This window comes from Chelonia mydas, chromosome 1, assembly GCF_015237465.2.
Source record: "Chelonia mydas isolate rCheMyd1 chromosome 1, rCheMyd1.pri.v2, whole genome shotgun sequence".
Classification (NCBI taxonomy): Eukaryota; Metazoa; Chordata; order Testudines; family Cheloniidae; genus Chelonia; species Chelonia mydas.
In genome coordinates, this window is record NC_057849.1 from 320,878,277 (window position 1) to 320,891,005 (window position 12,729).

General features: G+C 47.7%; 1 protein-coding gene across 7 annotated transcripts in view; it reads left to right on the forward strand.

Moving 5' to 3' along the window:
• Positions 1–1,828: 1,828 nt before the first annotated feature.
• Positions 1,829–12,729, forward strand: part of NAMPT (nicotinamide phosphoribosyltransferase) — a 64,951-nt gene continuing 54,050 nt past the window's right edge. The window contains exon 1 of one of the 7 annotated variants that reach the window (XM_037889149.2): positions 1,829–4,685. In XM_037889149.2, coding sequence (XP_037745077.2) covers positions 4,497–4,685 — 189 coding nt within the window. In that variant the 5' untranslated portion in view covers positions 1,829–4,496. Of the gene's footprint in view, positions 4,686–5,591; positions 5,752–12,729 lie in introns of those variants that run through there. The other 6 variants (XM_037889153.2, XM_037889148.2, XM_037889151.2 and 3 more) reach the window with 6 other exon arrangements.

The window sequence follows — 12,729 nt, forward strand, 5'->3', positions numbered from 1 at the left end:
AGAGCTTCCTCCTGTTATGGAATGCTAAGCTGTATTATGCTGTCCTATCACTAGATACTGCCATATGTAACATACCTTCTCTCACTTACTCCAGCGTATCTTTATTGACTTCAGTGCAGTTATTCCTGATTTACACCAATTTAAGCAAGAGGACAATCAGGCCCTAAGTTTAGTAATGTCTTTCACTCATTAATTCTAAACAGAAGCAAAACATTGACACTCACCAAGAATAATCAAGTTATATGAAACCATTTCATGAGAAGACAAAGGATTCCCTAGTATAGGAGGTGTCATAGATACCTTGTATACAATAGGTTGCAGGATTGCTACAAGTAGGTCAGGCTTTTCTGCCAGATATGAACTGGCTACAAAGCTTGCTTCCAAGAAAGTATAGCAGGTTTGTTCACTAGATCCTTTAACGTACTGCCAGGAATGGCTGTTGTATGCTCAGCTAATCAGGCCTATTGTGTGATTATGGAATTCAACAGGACTACTGTACTTGCATGAGTTCTATAGGATTAGGCCCTAAATATTTAATTCATGATGTTACAAGAAAAAGGATCTATGTATTTATTACCTCAGTTGATTACTTTGTGTAATTTACTCAGTCTTTTCACATACTTAATAGTATTAGTAAAGTGTGGAAACCAAGATTCCAGCTGCTATGGCTCATTTTCTTAAGCAGTAACCATTTGTGAAACTTTCTTTTAGATACATATATTGGACGGTGAACACTTATACCAGGTACTAGTTCATACAAGGTCCTTGTTTTATGAAAAGGCTTGTTTTTTTTTATCACTTGTTTATATAGAGAGTAGCTGTTTTTTCCTGTACTATTCATTGGTAGGCTGGTCAATAGTTAAATGATGGACTCCTTTCTGCGCATCCTATGGTTTACCCTAACTTATGTTTGTGTAAATGAAATCAAGGATTTCTCAGTTGCAGTTTACCCCAGGGATCAAAAAGGACTTCTCACAGCCATATTTGTCTTCTGCTTCAAGGTGCATATGGTTCCACAAAACAGTATTTTGACCAACAGCTTAGCATGATTCATTGTGTACACCAGAGAATTGCATACCTGAAACTTGCACTGGTGAACTGAAGCAAAATTAGCCGTTCTGTATACATGGTGCACCACATCCACACACAGCACTCCCTGCAAACATTGCTACATCTGTCACCTAATTCCAGGCATATTGTCCCCCGCCCCACTCACTGGAGCAGAGTCATACTATGTATGGTGTACACTATATTTTTGCACTGGTTCACATTTGTTTCAATGGAGGATTTGTTCTCCCATGTGTGAGGATTTGCCTATACACCATGAATTGGTGGGGCTATAACTTTACTTTATGTACTCAGCTGCAATGGTGAAGGATCACCATTTTCCCCTACAGCCTTGCTGGATAGTCCCTGGACATGCTGGCACTGTCAGCTTTGGCTGGTGGTATTTCTGGAGGATTTTGTTCTTGTGTATTATTCAATAACTAGTACCTGAAAGCCTGTGTTGTTGTATAGATGTAGCAGTTCAGCCAAGTTCTACCATCTGTGTAATCTCCCTCATACTCTACACTAATATGCATACAACAGTTTCATTGAAAGGGTGTAATTTGTAAAGTCAAAATGGCTGAGATCCCAAAAATTCGACAATAATAGTCTGAATCACAGTGACTGAACGTAGTGATATTTTAGTGAAAAAAGGCTCCCTACTATGCTTGTAGCTGTTTCTCCCTCTTTACACTGACTACAGCCATCCTAGGATTCAGAGTGACAAGCCTATATAACTGAAAACCTATATAGAACAGAGTAACATTTAGTATTTTAATGTTCAAGGCAGAGGAGGAATCTTCCCAAGTGGAGGCCATTGCCTCCTGCATATTAAAAGCTAGTGGCTAAAAGCCCATGCTCTCACACAGATTACTCCTGGGGGCATTCTGCACCAAAAAAAAAAAAAAAAAAAAAATCTGCAAATTTTGTCAAAATAACAATACATAATCACAACAGTTTCAATTATTTTTGTAATTTATTTCAAAATACCTGTCAGCAAGTATGTCTGTAACAATACAGACACACACACAAAGTCCTCCAGGAGTAGAGAGTTAAAGAAACCCCTATGACAACCCAGTTCCTGTTTCTCTGCCCCCTTTCCCCACCCCCAGATCCCAGCTGGGGGCCAGACACCTGCACTCCCCCCTCAGCCCAGCCACAGAGCCTCCCTCCTCCTTGCCCAGCCACCTGCCCCCTCCTCCCCCAGAGAGTGAAACAGCCTGATGCTTGGTCCCAGGCTTGCAGAGTTTCCTGCACCGCACTCTTTCCCTCAGGGCATGTTGGGAAGTGCAGCTGCCAAGTACCCTCTAGCTCAGAGCTGGGCAATCTACAGCCCACGTGTCACATCTGGGCCGCGTGAATGTCCTGCCTGGCCCCTGAGCTCCTAGCCGGGGAGGCTAGTCCCGGGCCCCTCCCCTGCTGTTCCCTCTTCCCTGCAGTGATTTTGCCACGTGGGCAGCAGGGCTGCAAGCTCCTGCTGCTCTGAGCGGCATGGTAAGGGGGCGGCAGTAGGGTAGGGGGTTCCAGGGGCCGTCAGGGGACAGGGAGCGGTTGGATGGGGTAGAGGTTCTGGGGGTGGTCAGGGAACAGGGTGGGTTAGATGGGGGTAGGGTCCCAGGGGGCCTGTCAGGGGGTGGGAGGCAGTCAGGGGACAGGGGGGTTAGACGGGTTGGGGATTCTGAGGGGGGCAGTCAGAGAGCGGGAAGTGGGTGGGGGCAGATAGCAGGTGGGGGCCAGGCTGTTTGGGGGGCACAGTCTTCCCTACCCGGCCCTCCATATAGTATCACACCATGATGTGGCCCACGGGCCAAAAAGTTTGCCCACCCCTACTCTAGCTCCCTCCCACTCCTCCCAGCAGTGTCTTATGTGCAAACTGGGCTCTGCTGGGTCCAGTGGCCCCTAGTGGTAGAGAGCACCACTGCCGCCCATTTCTGTGGAGGAAAGTAAATTCTGAACCCACAACATTAATTTCTGCAAAATTCTGCATTACACAGTGGCACAGAATTCCCCCAGGAGTAACAGACGTAATTTGTACAGTTGTGTGTGTGGAAAAAAATTTAAAAACTAAACAGTAGACAGTGAATCCCAGTGAAGATAGAATCTGGTGATATTCAATACAAAACGACCTCTCACCCATGCTTGTAGGTGTTCCTATTGCTTCACACTGACTCAGACTTTCTAGACTTCAGAGTGAAGCTTGGGGTTAGTGTGTGTGTGCTGGCTGTGGTGTTTGTACTGACCATCTCCCACTCTGTCAAAGAGGCTCCTGTTTACAGCCAAAAAGCTCCTGATTTATCTCCTGGAGAAGGGGCAGCTGGTCTAACTCTGAACCCCACATGCCAGGCAGGCCAATCACTCAAATTTGGCCTGGCTGCCATGACGAAGGAGCTCTACAGAGCATTTGCTACACAGGAGGTAAACCAGCGAGGGGGGCGCAGAGGAGTTGGTCGCGGTAGGCTTGTGTGTGCAGAACTCAGCCCCACGGCTCAGGAGAGATGTGGCAGCAGATGCCTCCCCTGGGGAAGAGAGACCACCCTGCAGGGACCGCTCCGGAGTAGGAGCAGTGTCCTAGGCGTGGCTGGGGGGCGGGCCGAGGCACGTGGGCTCTGTCCCGCGGCGGTGCAGGAGCCGTGGCATTCTTGACGAGGGACTGGACTCCGGGGATGAGCCGAAGTGTCTCCAAACAACTTTCTCCTGCAGGCCGTCGTGGAGGACCAGTAACTTCTGCGGCAGCCCTGAGCCCTCTTCATGCGGGGTTCAGACGGGACTCCGGGCCGGCCTGCGCGCCCTGCTCCCCTTCGGCAAGCCCCAGCCAGCCCGGCAGCTACAGCGGGGCTCCCAGCAGCGCTGAGGGGAGCTGCTGCTCTACAGAGCGGGGCTCTCAGCCGCGCTGGCCCCACAGACGATCCGGACCCATCCCTGCTCCGGACACTCCTCCGCTGCGAAACAGCTGTCTTCGGGGCCCGGCCTCCCGCCGTGGGCGGGAACCCCGGAGCAGCCCAGCACACGGGGCTTCCGCAGCCAAGGGCGGGGCGGGCTAAGCAGAAACCGGCCAGGGCGAGGCCTGAGCCACTTCCCCGCGCCCACCGCAGCTCCGGAGAATCGAAAGCAGCGAGTGCTGCGCCAGCGCGCATGCGCAAACACTCCTTCCTCTCTCCCCCCCTCCCCGCTCGGTCACCGCCTCTCCTGACTGAGCATCTTTCCCTCTCCGGCCGCCCAGCTCAGGGGAGCGACTCCAGCCAATAGAAAGAGAGAGTAGAGCGGCTACCCTTGTGGCGTCACCGCCTCGGCTCCGCCTCCTTCCTGCCGCCGGGCGATCGAGTCCTACGACAGAGAACGTGAAGTGCTGACTCCGCCCCGCTCACTTCGAGAATGCGTGGAGGCGCAGGCCCCGCCCTCCTCTGCGTGACCTCATAGCCCCACCTCCTCCCGTCGCAGGTCGAAATCTAATGGGGGGGAGGTGGAGCGGTAGCTCCACCCCTCAGGGAGGCTCTTGGCAGCGAGGGGAGGCGGCGGCGGCGGCGGCACAGCCCGTTTGTGATTGTCCCTGCTCGCGGCGGCGGCTCGTGCTCGGCAAGATGGAACGTGCAGCGGCAGGCGCAGAGTTCAACATCCTGCTCGCCACCGACTCCTACAAGGTAGGGGGGCGGCGGGCCTGGCCGGGGTCACCTCTGCGTGCGTGGGCTCGGCCGGCGCATGGCGCGCAGGGCACCGGGCTCCCGACGACGCCCGGCCGGGGGCTAGCGGGGCACGGGGGGCGCCGCGCACGGCACCGGCGGGACCTGCGGCCGCTGCCTGTCGGGCTGGGCAGGGGCCGCAGAGCGGCACGGGGCCGGGACTGGAGGGGAGCTGCCCCCGGGGGGAGGCTGGCGGAGGGTCCCGGTGGTGGCATGAGGCCGGGGTACCCAGTGGAGGGGGTTGGGTTGCCCCCGGGGCTCCCCCGAGCTGGGGGGAGGGCTGGGAGGCTGCCCTGTGGTCCCGGTGGTGGCATGAGACCGGGGTGCCCGGTGGAGGGGCTGGGCTGGCCCGGGCCGGGCCTGGCAGGGTATCCCGGGTGCGGGGGTGGTGACCTCTTTAAGCGGGGGGGGCTGCCGGGAACTGGAGAGTGGAAGCGAGCTGGAAAGTGAAACCGGCGCCGGCGGACGCTCGGCGCTGGCGGGTGTTGGCGGCGCCCGCAGCAGGTTTGTGGGGGCCTGAGGCCCGAGAGGGTCAGTGGTACCGCGGGGCCCGCTGGCTGCGCACGGGCAGTTGCCAAGCGCTCAGCGGCAGCGTGTCACTTGGGGCGTACTGAGGAAAAAACCTCGCGTTTGGAGAGCGACTCGCCTGGTGGTGTGGCAGCAAAGGGGAGATGCTGCTGCCTGGCTCGCCTTGCTCTTAAAAAAAATCGTCTTGCCAGCTATAAAGGTGGTGTTTTGGGGGATCCCAAAGAAGGGTGGGGCGGGCTGTGTTGAGAAAATTGTAAAGTGAATGTTGTTGAAAACCCCTTGACCCTGTTTCTTTCAGTTGTTTTAAGAAGCTGTTAGTATGTTCCATGTCTAGCGTTTCTCAATGAGGGCTCCCCCAGCCCCCCCCCCCCCCCCCCCCATTCAACTTTGGACAGTGAAGCTGTGCTGGTTGGCGTCACGTTTGTTTCGTTTCTAGTTGTGACTTCACAGTGCTGTAAAGGGAACAATCAATGCTAATATTGGGTGTCAGATCCTCCAGGTAAAACTTCCAAACCCAGCTCCTTAGCTGCTCACCTTCCACTGAAATGAATCGGAGTTATGACTCAATCCCCTAATTGGCTTTGAATATTCCAACTTTTGTGTATTTTCCCTCCCAAATCCAAATTTGGAGTGTAAGTTAGTTAACAGTGCCCTTAAATTTTACTATTCTTGCTAATATGTTTGTAATTTATAATATACTTACCATATTATTTTCTCTAAAGCTTTGTTTAGTTTCACTGTAGAAGTTGTTTGAGAAATGTATTGCTTAGGATCTGGAGGGAAGGGTCTCATTCTAGGGTAGTGAAGAAAAAAAGTGTTTTTAGTGGTTAAACTATGTTTAGGCCTGGTCTCCACTAGAAAATTAGATCAGTTTAACCAAGTCAGTCAGGGGGCTGGTCTACCCTTAAAGTGCTGCTGGAGTGCTTCAGTATAGACATCTACACCAAGAGAAGGGGTTCTTTCGTCAGCATAGGTAATCCACTTCCCCGAGAGGCGGTAGTCAGCTCAACGGGAGAATTCTTCGGTCAACCGAGTGCTGTCTACATGGGGACTTAGGTCGGTTTAATTACTCCACTCGGGTATGGATTTTTCTCATCCCTGATGGATGTAGTTAAACCTACCTAATTTTATAATGTAGACCAGGCCTTAGTGAAACTGCTTTCAAAACTGGTTTAACCCATGTACGTTACCCTTCTAGGAACTATGTCAATGAATTTACCATGGCTGTTTTGGGCAGAGGAGGGGGTGTAAGTAGGGCGTCCAGATGTCCCGATTTTATAGGGACAGTCCCAATATTCGGGGCTTTTTCTTATATAGGTGCCTATTACCCCTCACACTCTGTCCCAGTTTTTCATACTTGCTGTCTGGACATCCTAGATGTAAGTGAACCTTCCAAGTTGGAACCATGTTTGAGGTTAACCACCAGCAGGTCTCAAATACTGCTCTGTAATAAATTTAAAATACTGTTCAGAATCTTCGTGGTATGGATGTAAATTGTGCTGCATGTTCTTAAACTCAATCTATACTAGATGTTTTTTCTTAGATTTCCACTAGTGTAGCTCCACTGGTGGTAGCAACAGTAGGAGTACCAGTATAATAGATCAGTTTGCCAGTGTTTAACTGCTGCGTTGTTTAAAACGCTGCCGACTGCCTAGGGATTCCACTGCAAACTCTCAGAAAAGGCTAGAGTAGGCCTGATACTCCTTAACATAGTTTAAAGCTAGTAGTTTGGACAAAGTTAATGCTACGGTTAGTTTCCTTCAGTGTATGCTAGATACAATTGGAAACCTCTACTTTTTTTTATATGATGTAAGTTTTACTTCTCATTATATGCCTATCTCTAATAATAAAAAATCCTGTACGAGCTGTTGCACACATATATAACGTCCTTTACCGTATGGACACCTTATAAAAACAGATGCATAATTCAGCCTCTGAGGAAGAAGCCACCTCTGGTTTAAGCTGCTTACTTAGTGTTCCAGTCCCAGTGGATGACTTCCAAGCAACCATTGTCAGTGACACATGATTATTTAGCAAAATCCAGGATGAACAGAATTTATAATAAGAAAAGGAGTACTTGTGGCACCTTAGAGACTAACCAGTTTATTTGAGCATGAGCTTTCGTGAGCTACAGCTCACTTCATCGGATGCATAGCAGTTTCCACGATATGCTATGCATCCGATGAAGTGAGCTGTAGCTCACGAAAGCTCATGCTCAAATAAACTGGTTAGTCTCTAAGGTGCCACAAGTACTCCTTTTCTTTTTACGAATACAGACTAACACGGCTGTTACTCTGAAACCAGAATTTATAATCTGTCCTAAGTGGGGCAAGACTGTTACTGAACTCCTTTCTAGTGGAGAGCAGACTCGGCAACTATCAGCCCTCCACAAGTACTCCTGTTCTTTTTGCGGATACAGACTAACACGGCTGCTACTCCTGACAGCTCTCCGCTCTACCCACCCATGAATTTGAATCTGAGTTTCATTAGCTTTAGTGTCATTGCCGAATGTAATGTGAAGGGGTTGGGGAGGGAGGGAGAGGGACTTAGTAGCTGGCCCTCTGCCCATGTAGGACTTTAAAAATAAGTACTGTGAACTGGACTCTGATCTTTTGGTTAAGGAATACCATGTGAACAATCAGCATGTTGTCACCATTTCCTCGAAAAACATCTCCGTATCTCATACAGTGTGGCAAGAAAGTCCTGTTGGGTCACTGGGCCAATCTATCAAAAACTAGGGGTGGCAGGGTATTAAAAAGCTTGTTTTGGCATTGTTTTTCTAGATAAGAGTTAATATTTGATGGATGGATTTCAGAGCTTTGCTGCAGGCTAGGCACAGTTTTCTGCAGTGCTGAGTTGCAAGGTCAATTTAGCATTATAAATTGGACCCCCCAGAATTATGCAGCAAGTGCTTCTAGTTTTTTGAAGCAGGAAACTAAGTTATCCTGTCCTTTTTCTGGACCAATACCAAGGTAAATATTTTTATAATACTTTACACTGTATGACACTAAAAACAATTTTCAGAAATAAATTAAATTTACTTTTACAAATTGTTTCCTTGCACACCTATATGTGTTTTGCCTTCTTGCAGTTAGTCTAGTATATAGTCCAGCTCTGCCTGCGTCATTCTCAGTATTGGGCAACCTGTTAGATGAACTGTGAAGACATGCACTGTGTACAGGGACCAAGATCAAGAAGGTAGCACATGCAGGCTTACAGGAAAGTGGGTTTTATTTTTATTTTTTTATTTTTTTTGTATAGGGTATCACTTTTGGTTCCTGTCAGTAATTGCTATATCACTAAATGAGATGTTTAGTTAATATTGGGGCATATGTGTCTTGCAAGGTGAAAATGTGCCCTTTTAGTCCTTGGTTTATCATTGTTAAATAAAGCTTTCAATAGTTATTAAGGTGGTATTATTATTTTTTAAACATCTCTAAACGAATCTTTGGTGTAGGGGAGAAATCTAATTTGACAAACTGAATAAACAAATTCATATCTGGGAAAGCCAAAAGCAGTTTCTGAAAACTAAACTTTTTAGTTAGCTAGTGTTCTCGTGGATGTGCTAAAGCATTTTGTAATATCTTAAAGGTGAAGATACATTGCTATGGTTTTACTAGGAAACAACATAGCTGAAAAAGGGAAAAGTTCTTCTGATTTAAAATGCTAGCAGTTTTTAACTAGAGGATCACATACTCTGTTGCTTTCTCTAGGCTGACCACAATGTATGGAGCCGCTGGTGTGTGTCCATTCCTCCATTCTACCTCACAAACTCTGTGTGCCTCCCTCCTTCCCCTTTTTATTTCAAGGACTCCCTGCAGCTCCCTCTAATCTGTGCCTGGGGCTCTGTGCCCCTTCGTTGTCCCCGTGCTCACCATGGCAGAGGCTCTGTGTGGCCGTAATTGTAATATATCAGGGACTGTTGTTGGGGGGCCCACAGAACCCTTGTGTGGCACTCTGTACCTGAAAGTGGCACTCTGGAACCTGCATATTCACCACTGTCATATAATTGATATGTTTCATACAAAGTATGCCTTGTGAGGTATCATTTTAAAAGTCTTGATCTGTTGAACACTAATATCCTCCTGTTGGGTTGTATGTACTGTCTTTGTATGTGAAGTTATGAAATTTTGTTGTGTGTTACTGAAATATGTTGTGAGGCTGGGAACACCCACAACTAGCCTTTCAGGTACAAAAGTGGAGTAGCAAGACCTGCTGATGGCCCATTGAAGGGAATCCACTGTCCCAACAACCATCTTAGAGCATGTATACAATGGAGACAGCTTGACCCACCTCATATCAAAAGATCTTTCCAGCAAGTTGGAAGAAACTGTAAAAAGGGGAAGTGACCTCATGACTTGCTCTCATTCCCCTCACAACTCAACACCTGGAAACATGTCTGGAGGACAAAGATTTTGAACTGGGAGGGTGGTCCTGGGCTGGAAGGCAGTTCCAGCCTGTGCCTTGAAGATCTGTAGTCTGTTTGCACCATCTATCAGGGTGAGATGCTGATTGATTCAAATCCTGTTTAGTTTATAGAATTCAGACTGCAAATTTACTTTTATTTTTTAGGTAACCTACTTTGACCTTTATGCTTACTACCTATAATCACTAAAAATCTATTTTTCTGTAGTTAATAAATCTGTTTTATATTTTACCTAAACTAACGTGTTTTGATTAAAGTGCTTGGGAAATCTCAGGTCAGTTTACAAAGGCTAGTGCGTGTCCTTGTCACATCGAGGTAGGGGTGGACTGGATAATGAACTTACACTGGCCAGGCTTCTAACCAGGGCAAGACGGTATAGTTCTAGGGTGCAAGGCTGGGGAGCTGGGGGGAATTGGCTGGAGCCTCTCCATTGTTCATTAGTGGCTGGGAGAAGCATTCATGTAACTCAGTTGGGTGTGTAAGGGCAGTACCTGCCAGTGATTGTAGCTTGCCAACAGCATCACAGTGTGAGAGGGAGACCCCCCAGGTTGGTGGGACAGTTAGCTCAGCTGTCCTACGTCCAGGTTGCACTCCGGGAACTCCTTAGTGGGCAGATTAATGGGGGAAGACCGAACTCCTGACATGGGTGTGTCAGAACCCCTAGCGTAGGGGTAGGATGAGGACATGGAATGGAGACCCCTAGTTTAACATGTTACTTCAAAGGTGTATTGCCTTGCATTTGGTAACAGTGAATTGCACTGCTAGGCATTGTGCTGCCTGCTCACCTGGCTTTGTTAGACCATCTGAAGTTTGTCTTCTCTGTTCTTAACTATTCAAAATAACTTTTGTCATCAGTAAATTTTTCTACCTTGCTGCTTATCTCCTTTTCCAGACTGTTAATATATTAACACTACTAATTCTTGTACACAACTATGGCCATGTATACACTACAAACTTAGACAAACATAAAGTATGTTGGCATAAAGCCACCGCAGTTAGTGTATCACTCATGCGTGTGCATACTTGGCTTCTTGTGTCAGTGCTGCGCATGCTCACCAGGATTGCTTGTGTCAATGCACAGTGTGATACACCGTGAGTAGGTATCCTAGTGTACCAATCACCTTCTCTGGGTCATTGGCTTTTGGGACATTTTGACAATGGAGGGAGCAGCAGAACAAATCGTGATTGGGAGCAAGGGGATCAAATCTCCATAATGCCATCCATATCCCATATTTTTTCATCTTTAAAATCCCACACACCCTGCAGCATTTTTCAGTGTCCGCTATCTCTGACAGAAGCATGGAGCCCATGTAGATATGCACTATGGTCATAAGTGTTGGAAACACAGGACGCACACTCCTTCAGTATGTGTAGAGCCTTAGGAAGAACAGCATTGGGGGACGTGATAATTTTGTGGAGGACCATTTCCTGTGGGACACATAGTGAAAACCAATTCAAGGCTTTTGGTGGCATTCATTGAGCAGCAGAAGATGGTGGAGTGGTGCTTTTGGGTCTAAGAAACAAGCACTGATTGGTTGGATCATATTATTCATTGTCCCAAACCTACATTATAGTGGGTGCCAAACTTTCAGATGCAAAAGGCCACATTCCTGCATCTGTGTGCTGAGCTCACACCAACCCACCAGCTCAGAGACACCAGAATGAGAGTTTCGCTGACAGTTGAGAAACGAATGGTGATCGTATTGTGGAAGCTTGCAGTGCTGGCTTGCTGCCAGTCAGTGGGCAGTCATTATGGAAAATCCACAATGGGGGCTGTTGTCATGCAGAGCTATTAGTTGTCATCTGCTTTGTAGGCCTGTGACTTGGTAACAAGCAGGATGTAGTAGATAGCTTTTCAGTAGTGGAGTTCCTGGACTGCAGCGGGGGGGGGGAATAGATGGCATGCGTATTCCTATTTTGGCCTCAGCTTATTTTGCCACATAATACATCAACAGAAGAGGCTAGTTTTCTGTGATTATAAAAATGTTGGTGGATCACTAGGGACTCTTCGCCAGTAATGTTATGGGTTGTCAGTGAAGGTGCATGACATGCATCTTTAAGAACACAGGATTGCTCAGAAAGCTGAAGCAGGTACCACTGGTGAGGTTGAAATGCCAATAATGATGCTGGGGAACCCTGCATACCCCTTGCTCCCTTGGCTAATGAAGCTGTACACTGGCCACCTTGACAGCACCAAGGAGAAATTCAGCTACCAGCTCAGCAGGTGTAGAATGACAGTTGAATGTGCTTTTGGTAGATTGAAGAGATGCTGGTGGCAGTGTTTACTCACAAGATTGGATCTCGGTGGGGAAAAATATCCCAATGGCTTTAGCTTGTTGTGTCCTGCATAATATCTGTGAAACAATAGGGGGAAAATGGCTGTTGTGATGGAGAGAGATGAAGTGGCAGTCATCTGAATTTGAACAGCCAGACACAAGGGCTATTAGAAGAGCTCAAGGCGGAGCTATGTGGCTGAGGAATGCATTGAAAGAGCACTTTAACAGTCAACCACAGTAATGTGGTGTGTTGGTGCTCTACCTGGCCCTGAAGTTTCAGGGTCTGTAAGCGATTGTGTAGTACTTGGTGTACAATTATTACAGTGTTTGTCACTGATCCTATGAGTGCTGTCACCCTGTACAATAAACAAGTTGTGGGTGTTTTGAGTAGTGCTAGGCATTCTACAACACATCTCCTGAAATAACACATTAACTTCCAAAAAAATTTGTTCATACCAAAGCTGAAAAATACAATAAAAACCTCTGAAAAAAATTAATGGAACAGAACTTAACAAGGGGAAAGAACATTTGTCTATTTTACCCCACTTTGGCTATCATACACTGATCTGTGAAGCCACTGTTGGTTTATCTGAAGCTGTGGTGTCCTTCCCATTTCACACCGGGGATAGTAAGTATAGAGATGTGGCCCATCATGGCACGTGGAATGTTGAGGGGTGTAGGAAGCTGTTGAAATGGATTTCTCCATTGACTGCAACAGGAGGGGAACCTGTGTTTGTTGAACTTGTAGGTCAACGAGAGTCTGTAGCATTTGTGT